The sequence below is a fragment of the Pecten maximus genome, chromosome 5 (genome assembly GCF_902652985.1).
Source record: "Pecten maximus chromosome 5, xPecMax1.1, whole genome shotgun sequence".
Lineage (NCBI taxonomy): Eukaryota > Metazoa > Mollusca > Bivalvia > Pectinida > Pectinidae > Pecten > Pecten maximus.
The window spans coordinates 34,455,677-34,469,841 of NC_047019.1; the positions used below are offsets into that span (position 1 = coordinate 34,455,677).

Here is a 14,165-nt window from a genome sequence, read left to right on the forward strand (position 1 = left end):
TTACAAACCAATAATCGATTATATTTTCAAACTGATTACAATGTGATATAGACCAGAACATGTAATTAAACTTGAAGCCTATTTACATGTCCATATCAATATACAAATCATAACGTCATAACAGTTCACAGTGAAATATACAGGCAGTCTAACAAAAGCATAAAGGCGTCAAGTTTACATTCTGGCATGATACGATTAATTTGACCAAATGCATTTACAAATGTCAAGATCCGCTCTTGGGCGCCCCTTTCGATTTGTACGCCCATTTCGGACTTGTGAAGACCAATACCAATCGACTCATGCCGTGTTAACACTTCGTGGCCTTTCTTAAGCTTAATCTCGATATCAGTTGTTACCATTTATGCTAATTATGTACCATTCAAGTCATCACCTTGGCGTACACGACAGTTAATCTACGAAGTCCAGTGCTGTCAACTGATCTGTCAAGTATTAACTTGGCCAACTGAGGGCCTGTTTAAATTTCGTCGGTCTTTATCAACTGATGCCATCTGCTAGCACTGTCCCTAAGATAAGTGCCCGTCTTTGTGAAGTTAAAATCACGTTCTCGCTTCTTCGTTTCTTCGTGCGCTCGGTTAAATCTAATTCAGAACCCCTCCACTTAGATCGGGAGTTCGCCATCTTTGTAATGATGTTTACAATTTCCCCCATCGCGCATACGCATAGGTATTTGTTTACACACACATAAAAATAATAATTTGAAATAGTTGCTGTCGCGTTATCATTTATTTATTTGTTTTTTTTCATTATTTTTAAACAAATTGTTATGGACATTTTAAAGATTTATAATTAACATAAAGTGCATAACTTTTTACATAATTTTAAATCTTATACCCTTTTTTCATATTATCTAAGTGAAAATCTTACCATTTAGTCCCTTTAACCACTGGCGTTAGTTTATTTAAACCGTTAACCACCGGTCCAAACATGAAAATGTTTTCAAATGAAATACAACAAAACTGACGACTATGTTGAATTATACGAAATACAAAGCTGGAGAAATCTTAAGTGACAAAGTTTGACACAGCGTTGATGGAAACACCAAAGTTGGACACACCAGAATAAAACCACCCTGACTTGACTAAATAACAACAAAATTTCCCACATTTGGAACAGCCTCCGACATTCTGCGTAGATTTAAACCTTTCGCAAGGTATTTTGAATTCTGTTCCATATAATAGACGCCTCGTACCTGAATGACATTTTGTCATACCTGTTGGTGTTAGCCCTGGGAAGGTGTGATTCGTTATCTGCCCTGAAATCAATGAGGTTCCAAATCTAGTCTTGAGCAATATTGTCTAAAAAATGTTAAAGCCATCCTGTGAATATGGAGGAAAGATCAATTTTATTTAGCAAGCAGATCTCACAGGTCAGAAAAATGATCATTTAAAACAAATCGCAAGCCCCTTTCTAGTACCTTTTCAATTTTTTTTGTGGCAGAAATGCCAAATAAGGAGACAATAATCAAAATAGAAAACAAAACATCTGTATATTGCAAAATTGGTTGTGTTTGGTAAAACATGTCTGATCCTTCTGCTTGGATGATTTTCTACATAGATCTGAAATATTAACAAATGATGAATATGAATGCCTAATAATTTTACTCAGTCTTCGCAGACAATTTATTATCTAAAATGTTAAAACAAATAGCTTGACATTTTTAGGATTAACTTTCATACCGTGAATACCAAACCATTTCATTTAAAACAGGCCTCTCTCTCTAAACATCTTTCAGGGAACAACCAACCAATTGAAGAAATATATTTTTGAAACAGCCCCTTTGTATAGAAAGTTGAGCCAAGGATAAAATGTCTGGCAGCCACTGATCGGCCAGTATGTTATGAAGTGAGAAAATAGATATGTAGCCTGATAGGTAACTATCAATAAGAAATGTTGATATAAATTTCGTAAGTCCGATTGATTTTTTCCCCACAAGTTCAGGTAATAATAATGAACAGGTAAACATTTAAGATTTTTGAGAATTTTTACTGCGAAATTCACCCATTTTCAAAATGGCTACCCTGGAGAAAATTTGAGCTGAAGGACCTAACCTTTTTTTACTAGGTGTTATATCAGACCCTAAACTTTTGTTATAAACCGTAATTGTCATATTGAATTCAGGAATTTGAATGAAATGAAACACTAAAGTCTATGGAAAAACAATTGGTTGGTTGGTCCCTATAGAGGTATGAATATTACTACCGAAATAACCTAAAAATGAATTGCCCCAACCTGGTTTTGACGATCTAAGGCCTGTCGCCTGTCCCCAAGCATGCGTAGCAAAGAGGTTTGGCACTCAAAGCCGGTCCTATAGGGAGCTAAAAAGGGATGAAAAGTGTCTTTAAAAATGTAGACAGCTGATCATGCAGAATTCTTCCAAACATTTGGAAATACTACGAAGTATGCTGAATGGTTTATAATCATTTATCTAAAGGATAATTTTTTAAACAATCTGGAATGGTACATTTTTGAAATCGAAAGAGATCCGAAAGAATTTGACTAATGAATTTAATACAAGATTTAAGAATTGTACCCCTGTGGCTTTCTTCCTTTGGAGACATCATTATGTATGACAGGTGAAAATGAGACCCTAGAATCATGAACATAATTTTCAATATTCACAACACTTTCATAGGTATCAAGATTAATGTTTTCCAGGTTTCGTCCTATGTTTTCAGCCATAGAACTAAAATGAGTACTAAATATTTTACAGACTTTGCTTTGATAAGCCAAGACTCTGTAATGATCACACACTATGATGTAATTGTCTCTTTTGACCACTTGTTTTTGATGAAAATATTTTGATAATTGGCCAAAGATCTTTACTCTCTTGGCCTTCACTACATCTACATCTAGAGTATTCCAAAATAGATTGTTTCTTCAATTCATTTACTAAATTTCTTTGTTTTCTGAACCATTCCCAGTTTTCAGTGGTTTACATACCTTTTTCTACATCTAGCACGCCTGAAATTACCAATCATATAACGCAATTTTCTTAGTCTGATACGCCTTTCTTTGATAGGACCATGTTCATCTATAATATCGTAAATGTGTTCGTGAAACCAATCTACATTGTTTGGATCATCAAAAACATAACAAACAGAAAGGTTACTTTGCTGACATCATTGTTAAAATTTTCTTCCTTAAAATGTAAAAACTGCGATATTGATAACTAAATTCATCCAAATAATCTGTATCTTCTGTATTACAGTGATTCATAAGCATAGCTTATGCTTTTGTCCTCTCAGCATTTGTGAAATTGACTACATAGTGAAAAAATAATGTTTGAAATGACAAAAAAGTCATGGCCTAGCCTTTTTGAATGATAAATCATTTGTCAGCCCGCATTACATTGTATGTATGCTGTAGTGCAGAATCACGTGGCAAAGCTCCGGAGATAGATTGGTGTGACAAGTGGGGAACATCGGGGTAAAGTATGGTCTCATGTGACAAAGTATGTCACATTTCACCAACCAAATACGAGCACCCATCCAGAATACACTGATGATACAATATGATGTAAGGCGTGATTTTAAGTAAGGAAGACCTTAAAGGGCCATATAGTTAAACTAGTTAAAATAATTGTGGCATATAAATTATTTAACGAGTTTAATAAATTCGAAATTACACTGAGTGCCAGATGGGTTGTGATCCAAAATCTCGAGCGAAAACAACAAACATTCAAAAATAATTTATGTTTTATGTTTTTTTTTTAATCCCACAAATAGATAGGCGACTATACATGTTTATAGATCATCTATTTACGATACGATTCTTGGTGTCGACTTGCTCGAGATCAAAAGTGAGCAAAGCTTTCTCATTTAAAGGATTACGGCCTTTTCTTACCTCTTGGATGTCGAGAAATGAAAAAAAAAAAAAAACCCCAAACTTTTCATTGTTTGTCAAATGTCATGTGATACAATCTTTAAAAAAGCTAATAGTAAGTGATTGCGTCTCTCTATTGACGAATCAGAACGCTTCTCTGCCTGTACCTATGCAGTGAAATTATGATAGAATGTTATTGTAAACATTTACTCGTTTATACTTGACAGGCCAACATGGATACGGGAGTTTCTCCGACAAAAGAAGGAAAAATCGACAACGGCTGTAAGGTCAGTATACATGTATATCCTTTGAACATTTATTTACATATCTGACAAAACAGTCATTCTAGAAATTCGTTATTCGCACAAAATTAAACATACTTTTAATTAATTATGATGTAGGACCGGAATACCTCTAACCAATACACTACTTCAACAAGTTATGTTTTGTGGTTGAGGACTTCCAGCTTCCATATCTTGATAACTTAAACGATATATTCCATGGTAATTAAAATGATATCCCCAGCTAAATGTCAGCGTAGCTTTGTTCGTTTTTCTTTTATTTCCTACTTCGATTTATAATTTGAACTTTGGTATCACTTTCTTCAGTATATCGTTGATCTTTCGAGTTTTGCGTGAAGGTCCCTTGTTGTGCATTTTCACTTTTTAATTGATTTGTCAATTATTTTACAATTTTTACAATGCATGTTCACTTTTTAATTAATTTGTTAATTATTTTACAATATTTACAATGCATGTTCACTTTTAAATTGATTCGTTAATTATTTTACAATTTTTACAATGCATGTTCACTTTTTAATTGATTTGTTAATTATTTTACAATTAAGAAATAAAATTCAATCAACAACTTCTCATGATCACGTTAAAAGAGTGTGAAATTGATCATGGCTATTATATCGATAAACACGATGGATCTTTACATAAATTGCATGGCATGGCATGTCAGTGTTTTTCCTCTCTTTATAGTTATGAAAGAAACAAAAATTAAAACCAATAGATGAGAGAAAATAACAGAAATGTAGTAATATATATAACATATAAAGAACATACTAATGTGGGCACATAATTCCTCTGGAATTTCTTTTTGTTTACATTTCAAATCTTAATATTTAGATAGTAATCTATCGATCGATAACAAAATCCTAGATGGCCATTTTTTCCCCGACTGGAACAAAATTAGATGGTCGCAAATAGTGAGAAAGGGGTAACCTAACTGTTTGAGAGGTATCCCCCAGTGCTCAAGAAATAAAAATGGCAAACTCTAACTGTTTAACTCTAAGATGCTTGCTTGTCAACCATTTTAGTTTCCAGGCCAGCTTTAAAAGTAAATGGACACAACAAGGACTTAGCGAAACATACATTTCAGGTTTGAAACTTATCTTTTTTGTGCTACTTACGAAAAAGCGTTTAAATTGAATTTTCCTGATCAGACTCAAAATCAGATGGGCACAATTAAAGGAAAAGGGGAACATACATTTCAAGTTTGAATACCCCGACCTCTGACGATAGGCTAAAACATTAACGTTAAATGAATAATACAAAATATGGCGATATATATCTTGATGCGGATGATTGCATGACGATTGGTATTTCAATATGCAGGAAGAAGAAAATCTGAAGACTAGCCATGAAAGTATTGAGGAGAAGACTGATACAAATGCCGCCAGTCTCGTCTTCTCGACCGGGGAGGAGATCGGGGCTCTGGCTGGTTGTCTCGCTGTCTTCAAGGTACGTGGTTCGGTTTGTTATTCACTTGACTTAATGTCTCTAGAATGAAGCCAAACTCGAAATCAAAGCATTAGCACTGGAAATAACAAGGTTAAAGATTTCAAGGCTAAATATTAGGCTTTACATAAATATCTCAATATGTCAATGCCAATGTCAAACAATTTCTTTCTTATTAGGGAATAGGTTATGTTCGGAAGAGAGAAAGTACCTAGCACGCTGTCAGGTCAGATTCCTGTCACCAGTCGTATACGAGGGGTTAGCGGATTTCTGGCCTTAAAAAAAAGTACAGTTAATTTCCAATTGTTGAAACTGTTTGAACTATATCCTAATAACTATTTTCACTTATACAAATATCAGCTTTTTAAACTGTTAACTATGCATTAATTATGTTTTATAAGAAACACAAGGTGAACCTGTCCCACATCGAGTCTCGTCATTCCGAGAAAGATAAAGACAGCTATGACTTCCTCGTAAACTGCGATTCCCATCAACAGGCACCATTTAACGCAATGGTTGACGAACTACGCGTACATACAACCACATTAAAGATCCTTACACAGGATGTCGAGGGGCTAGGATCAGGTGTGTTTCATGTCGCGTGTCTAGTCGTTTTCACAAGCTTTATTGTAAAATGCCCCTGAAGTTAATGTTTAGTCATACTCTCGTCAACGCTCTTGGAGTCTTTCTGCAACAGTTACTTATGGTAAAGTAGGCATACCCATTAAACAATATCGCACTTAAACATTAATTCCAGTCTCGATGGAAAGTCCAAAACTAAAACCCGAATTATATATTTTTGTTAACCATCTTTTGATTTTATTCAGTCCCTTGGTTTCCAAGAAAAATTAGCGAACTAGACAGATTTCCCACCCAGATCCTTAGTTACGGTTCGGAGCTGGACTCGGATCACCCGGTAAGAGAGACTTGATATACTGATATCGGTAGTGCGGTACTATGCTGTTGTCTATTCATAGATATGTTGTTACACATCTTTATCAAGAAAGTCATAATCAGAGAGATGACATGGTTCTACTTCGAATGTATCGTAATGATTTGATCTAATTGGTACAGGTAAAGATTAGTTACTAGTAATTATATCAGGGAAGAGAACTGTTATTAATCATTAGTCCTTGTTATTTAGGGATTTACGGACAGTGTTTACAGAGCGAGGAGGAAAGAGTTCGCTGACATAGCCTTCCATTACAAACAGTATGTATACCTAATAATTTACACAATAACATACAAGGCGCTTACCAAACGTGTATTTATAAATCATGCATCTATTTCAAGTAGAGATTTGTATATATGAATATATTTCCCATCTTCAATACAGGTTCAGTTCTTATTTGTATATAGAAACGTTGATTCAATACTCGATACATACCAGACATTCTAAACCTACCAGATCGTACATGTAATATTTTACTCACAGGGAACATTTGTATTTCAGTGGGGATACCATACCACGAGTAACATATACACAAGAGGAAATCAAAACATGGTAGGCTCCTGCATCTTACTCAAGTTCTTGTCCTATTTTCTGAAAAAGACTATATCTATCCCAGCAATATCCATTTAGAAACTGCAGATGTTGTTCTGCTACGTCATTGTCATATGATCTAGAAGAAACTATCGGTTAAAAAAGAGTATATATATAATTTAGTTCTGACTAGAGTTTGATAGGGGATAGGTATCATGAATCCGCAAGCCAGGGCAGATTTCCACCAGATGTTACATGTTGATCTGTCTATATATACCCCAGTAACGGATATGAACAGTATTTAATGCGGGTAACAAAATGCTCTATTATTCTGAATCCAATCAATTTAGATATGTATTTTGTCTCGGGCAATCTGTTAGAGGGTCATAATATACAATAACATATTCACTGTCATGATAAAATTTCAGGAGTGATTACGAGGATAAAATGATGATATACAGATGTACTTTACTTATTTATTATTTGAATATTTTTACGGCAGTAAACTTTAAAAAAAATCTTACACTACTGAAATGTAGCTGTGTATGAACACACCATATAGAATAACCTTTAAGTTGAAGAGTTGTATAAAATATCTCTGATATAGCTTTTCTGAGGTGGTTTAACTCGGGTCGAAATTACTCCACTTATGGTAACCTCATTATTTACACATACACGATAAGTTATATGGCGAGCTTTTTATAAACTATGGTCTATATTCTAGGACTACTATATACGATAAGCTGACTGCACTTTACCCAACACATGCCTGTCGGGAGTTCAACCATATATTCCCACTCCTGGAAGAGAACTGCGGATACCGTCGGGATAATATCCCACAGCTCGAGGACGTCTCCAAGTTCGTGAAAGGTGATAACACGCATCTCACATTAATAACTGGCGCCTACATTATCCTACATAAAAAGCCAAACATTATGTTATATGAACAGTTGGCCTATCCTTATCTCACACAAATAACTGGCCTTGTATTGTCTCACATAAACAATTGACCTCGTATTGTCTCACATAAACAACTGGCCTTGTATTGTCTCACATAAACAATTGACCTCGTATTGTCTCACATTAACATCGCTGTTTTTAGTGCTAAACATTCCACATTAAAAAACCGGCTTAAAAATGTTCAATGAAGAACATATTTGATATACTCAAACGGATGTTTTAATAAGACAAATATGTAGCCATCTGCCAAACAGGGTACTATTCTCCACGGCTTGCTCCTACTAAAGAGTACTGAAGAGTTAATTATTTTTGACTGCAGTCATTGTTACCATTAAAGTCTGCATTATGTTGTGCATGTCCTTGTGGACTACATTACCCTGTTAGCTTAGATGTTGAGGAGTTACGTATCCAAAAGAAAGTTCAAACCGGTTTTGGGGAGAAAAATCGGGATTATCCATTTGTCAACACAGGCAACCTTGTTTTACAACTGATGGTATAACGAAAATATCATATGATTTAATGCTATAATCCATTATATGATGGTTAAATAAGGGTTTAGAAATATCAAATTACACATCACATAAAAATGCTGTTTTACCAGGATTTGTCTTTCTTTCTTTTTCAGACCGTTCTGGTTTCATCATACGACCAGTTGCTGGCTTATTATCTCCGCGTGATTTCCTTTCAGGACTGGCCTTCCGAGTGATCCATGCAACACAATACATCCGCCATAGTTCGAAACCTATGTACACTCCTGAGCCGTAAGTTCATCCGAAATACAACGCTATTTAAATGGGCTGTTCAGCAGTTTGTCTTTAAACAATCCATTATAGTACAAAGCACACTTCACGGGAATTACAGGCTACTTTGCATCTAATTGGTCTTCATAATCCATTACCATTATTACCATCAGCTCGCTTACCAATTCGAGATATCTCGCTATAATTTCAAATAACTCCGCAGTGTTCGTTGCACAAGTCTTAAAAATAAAGTGCATATAACCAATGAAACACCCCTTTAACTGAATATTGATTTCAAGGATACAAGGACTTTAATTTCCTTTAGAACGGCATATTCGCAGTGCAATATATCGTCATAACACAAGGCAGGGCAAAGAAGACAGTTTTCAATACATTCCCCATTTTATAATGAATCTGATATCCTGATTTTGTCTATATTTGCTGTTTCAGAGATGTGTGTCACGAGTTGATCGGTCACGTGCCCATCCTTGCGGATCCGGCCTTCGCACAATTCTCGCAGGAAATCGGCCTAGCTAGTCTTGGAGCCCCGGACGAGTATATCCAGAAACTCAGCACGGTACGTGTAACATTGTTCATCTTCTGACACAATGTTTTCCTAACCCAATGACAGATTAAATATTAGTTAGTGGATATGGTTAAGTTGTATTTTATTCAAAGCCACGATCAATTGTTTCCAAAATAATGACCGTTCCATTTGTTGCCAGTTTCAATATTATGATATGGATCGAAGAAAATTATTAACGAAATGCGTTACATGCCATCAAAAGTGATAAAGTCAGTAAGATTTCTTAATTATTTGCCAAATGTATTATTATATAAAGAAATATTTCTATGCTAACCGCCCTGCAGGTATGGCGTAAATTGTAACCGGTTCTCCTAGCATGATCGTAGAAGGCGATTTAATTTGGGATAGATTTTATTTCCTTTTTCGAAACATCGTTCTTCTTCCAAATGTCCCTGTTGACATTGCCTCACGCTTGGTGTTTAGTATAGCGTTGTCCTGATGTAAGGTGGCTTTGGGTTCTGTCCCATTGCCAACACATGCATAACGTTCAGCATTTCTGGAGGAGTACGACTAGCTTGCCCGTTGTCAGCACAATGAGAGGCAGACAACATTATAGCCTCCCAAAACACATTCACGTGAATTCACTGGTCATTTAATCGCAACGCTCCCGTATCAGTGTCCTGGTAACCTGTTTCCAATAGAGGTCCTACATGTGTATATTATGATGTGTCAGTGCCCTAAATCGTAACCTGTTTCCAATTGAGGTCCTGTATGTTACAGTGCTACTGGTTTACGTTGGAATTCGGACTATGCCGACAAGAGGGCGAGTTAAGGGCGTTCGGAGCTGGTCTTCTGTCGTCTTTCGGTGAACTTCAGGTTTGTTTTTTGAGATATCGAGCCTAGCAAGAGGCACCATAAGCGTACACCACTACTATATTAGATGTGGTGGAGTGGTGTAAGCTGCGGGTCATTCTGGCCAGGTGATTAGGCGCCACAGATTGTGTTCGAGGCCCTGCATAAAATTGTCTCCGTTCATCATTTGCATCATTTTGCTATAAACCTAATCAATAACACAATTTATCATAGTTATGCATTTTGAGTTGTTGACCCGAAGGTTAAAGATTTGAAGTTCCCATCGTAATTATTCTGTGTTGAATACAAATGTATATATATATACAGTGTTAATAACAACGTTAGATAACATTATTCCACTGGCACTGTCTGGGAGAAGGTTTGGACGTTTAGCATGCGTTGAGTTAATGTGCTCATGAAATTTTGAAACTGGCATAAGCCAATCACAATGCTATGTTAGTGGATAAGGACAGTTCGTAAAAAAAACCCCAGATTTCTTATATATTTTTTCTTTCTTTTGTTTTTATTTTTAATTCAAACCCCTGTTCATATCTCCATGGAATATTTGAGCTGTAAATAGTCACACTTCCTTTCTGCATACGCGTAGGTTTAGTGTTCCCTCGATTGAATCGGCAATATAAATCTGCCATGCAAATTGCACTTTTTCGCAAATTTAATTATCAGTTATAATTTTTCTACACATTGGATACGTATTTAGCTACCACAAACCAACCGTTTTTCATTTTCATTGTACTAATAGTCCGTAAAATGCTACCGTTTTAAACATGAATATTGATTTTACCAACCACTTTATTATCTTCTTTTAGTATTGTTTGTCTGATAAGCCCGTACTTAAGGAGTTCGAACCAACTAAGACGGCAGAACAACCTTACCCTATTACTGAGTTCCAGCCAGTATACTTCATCGCCGACAGTTTCGAAGACGCCAAAGACAAGATCAGGCAAGTGTATATAACCCACCTCATTTTAATATCTGTCTGGGTTTCCCTCTAGTTTGTTGTTTTTCGTTAACATCTGGAATACAATCATTGTGCATTCTTTTATCTGATTCAATTCGAATGATCTTACTTGTGTTTTGCGAATGCTAGTCGGCATCTAATGCTGCACACTCTTAGTGTATAATGACTGCTGGCGACACCATCATTGTTTGTCCCATAGGATTTATCACGTGATATGTTTATACATTCAGAGCATACGCGGACACGATCCCCCGACCCTTCACTGTCCGGTACAACCCCTATACCCAGAGCATGGAGGTCATCGACAACAAGAACCAGCTTCTGAACTTGACACGGACAATCAAAGGTACGGTGGTAGTATTTATTGTAAAGTGAGGTATGCCATATATGTCGTAAACAACCGCTTGCTGACAGTTCATGTGTGGAAATCATTCTCACAACCTGGTAGGATGTGGTACAAGTAGTAACACAATGGCACGACATGACATACATAGGTACAAAGTGGTACTGTGCTTATCGGTGACTAGTATCAGTCTGGCTCAAGTCCAAAAGTTAAATAGTGGAAAAAAGGGAGGGTTTTACATTCACAAAATGTTAACAGAATGTCACAGATAAAAAAAATACGTGCAGACGCATTCTTACGAATACAAGATAGCGGTGCGCTGTCAGAATCCCAGCTGGACAGCGAACATAGTGGATTGGGGCATTTTTTTTAAAACCACATTTGATTGGTTTAGCAGTGCTCTACCTCCAAGGAAGACCCCATGCACTGAGATAACTATAATTAGCTCAAAGCTGGTCAGTAGCTGGGTGAAGACCATTGGAGCCTCTCTATCTTATGACATAAGCTAAACTCATATTTTGTTAACAGAATTGTTTTAATACAAAAATAAATAATAAAAAAGAAACAATATGAAATTAAAGCATATAGATCACAACTATGACACCACTTAATTGGTTCACAGGTGCAAAAATGAAAATTAAAAATAAAAAGCATCCTGGCCTCTGATTTTTTTCCTCGGTGCCTTTTCGATTTTCTGATGTTACAATGGTAAACAGTACATTGTAAAATGATAAAATATACATGTTGACTACTTATGTATGTAATGTAGTGACTAAAAACTATTTTTTCTTTATTTACATCGATATTTCAGTCACATATGGACCTTTTAAATGGAACTAGTAAAGGTAGTAAGGTCATTGAACAGAGGATGAAAATGATTTTATTTACATCTGTATTTGTATTACATGTACTTGGTCCTTATAGAAGTAATGTAACTAAACGAGATATCATTGTTTGTCTTCAAGTTAATTCGAACAATATAGGAGACATATGTCAAAACTAATTCTAATGACGTGTGATCGTGTCACCTCCTTGTATGTTACAGGGGATATGAACCTCCTCGAGGACGCTTTGAGGAAAGTTGGAGGAATATGAGCTGCTAAGTTTTGGGTTATATAGACGGCGCTACAGTATTTCTTTATTTAAAATTGTGGAAAGTATCACAAAATATTTTCGCACAGGACCACAATTTCTACAAACTTGACATATACATTAACTGCCAAAATGTTGTTGTTTTCCCCCCGCAATATATATTTACCATATATCGCATTTATTAGGTAATATGTATTGGTGATTCAATCATTACTTTATATCAATTATCCGTACACCGTCTCGTACAGTAGATAATTGAGATGGTTTGTAATCATCTCTTGTCGTCACATGCTATTGGTATCTTGTATTAGATTGAAGCAGTACATAGCAGAATTGTGCACTTTTATCAAATTTGTTCTAACTTAAGTTTTAATTTTATAGATTATTGGACAAAACTCATGTTACTTTTCTCATCTATTACCAATTTCCTTCTTCTATTTCAAACCACCTATATCAGTATTGAAGTGGTACTACTAGATTGAATCTCTGTTGCAAATAAACATGTTGATACCAGTTTGATAGTTTATTTCTGCATCCGTTTTCTTTGCTTTTAATATAAAATGTATTGTAGATTATTAATTCAAGTTTATCAGGTTAATTCAGGTTTAAATTAATTATTTTATAACTTCTGAAACAACTCAACCTTTTGTCATATTTTTGAATCATAATGACATTTTTAATACTCATATATTGAAGATTTTGTAAACATTTGTTTCTATACACTTAATATACCCAACATCTAAATGTAAAATAAAGCAAAACAATAGTTAATATGTATTATTTAAATGAGGATTACCATTCAACGAATGAATTTGCCAAATATTTAAGAAGCTGTTTTATTTGTATAAGTTTACTGAATACAGTTTTTTTCTTCAATAAGGTTTTACGTCCAGAGGGAATGCTGCGCTAATCGAGTTACTCCCCTTTACATTGAATTTTCATAGTTTCAGTACAATGATGCTGATAGTTTCCGGATTTCAAGTTTTGGAAACATTCTCTTTAGCTTTAAGATCAACTTGAGCAGATGTATTTCTGTTGAAGAAAAATCGCAGTCCTGGCGTTGATTACACAAGATCAGCATAAAGTCAAGGTTTATTGTCACAGGATCAACAGGTAGTAACATAATGAGAGGAACTATTCGCCGTTGTAGGTTAAAAATGGTATTTTGGCTTCCTACCCGTTCAGTCGGTGTCATCCTGATTCTCCAAAAACTGAAAAATATATTCTGGATCTCCCAAAATCAATATAGGAGGAGTGTTGTTTTAACAGTTAAGTTAACTGCTATCGGTACAGGTAAATCAACGTTCCTGTTACCTGTACAGGTAAATTAAGGTTTCTATAACAGAATGTATCAGCTGCCAAATAAATAAAAATAATAGATTTATCCATCTATTCACTTTAATAACTTAATAACTTGCAATTTAATAAAAAAAAATAAAAAAATAAAATAAAATAAGAAATTATGTATATAATTTATGATAAATTAATAAAAGTGATTAAAATTGACTTCATTTAGAATTATCTATATATTCACAGATGGTTTGAATTTAAGAAGAAAAACGTGCAATTTAATAAGATAAGTAAATAGAAAAAAAAATTATG

General features: G+C 35.0%; 1 protein-coding gene across 1 annotated transcript; it reads left to right on the forward strand.

Moving 5' to 3' along the window:
- Positions 1-4,076: 4,076 nt before the first annotated feature.
- LOC117327868 (phenylalanine-4-hydroxylase-like) lies at positions 4,077-13,095 on the forward strand. The gene is made up of 13 exons (XM_033885086.1): positions 4,077-4,130; positions 5,466-5,591; positions 5,990-6,173; positions 6,416-6,504; positions 6,733-6,800; positions 7,042-7,092; positions 7,796-7,941; positions 8,657-8,792; positions 9,222-9,348; positions 10,078-10,173; positions 10,977-11,110; positions 11,359-11,474; positions 12,517-13,095. Exons 1-13 carry the CDS (start codon positions 4,077-4,079, stop codon positions 12,564-12,566), a joined length of 1,377 nt encoding a protein of 458 aa, XP_033740977.1. The 3' UTR covers positions 12,567-13,095.
- Positions 13,096-14,165: the final 1,070 nt, after the last annotated feature.

What these genes read in the sequence shown, in the direction of transcription:
- LOC117327868 (XM_033885086.1), top strand. Translation starts at nt 4,077, where the DNA reads ATGGATACGGGAGTTTCTCCGACAAAAGAAGGAAAAATCGACAACGGC. An exon ending in AAATCGACAACGGCTGTAAG is followed by an intron (nt 4,131 to 5,465) that starts GTCAGTATACAT and finishes TTCAATATGCAG; the next exon opens with GAAGAAGAAAATCTGAAGAC. An exon ending in CTTGACACGGACAATCAAAG is followed by an intron (nt 11,475 to 12,516) that starts GTACGGTGGTAG and finishes TGTATGTTACAG; the next exon opens with GGGATATGAACCTCCTCGAG.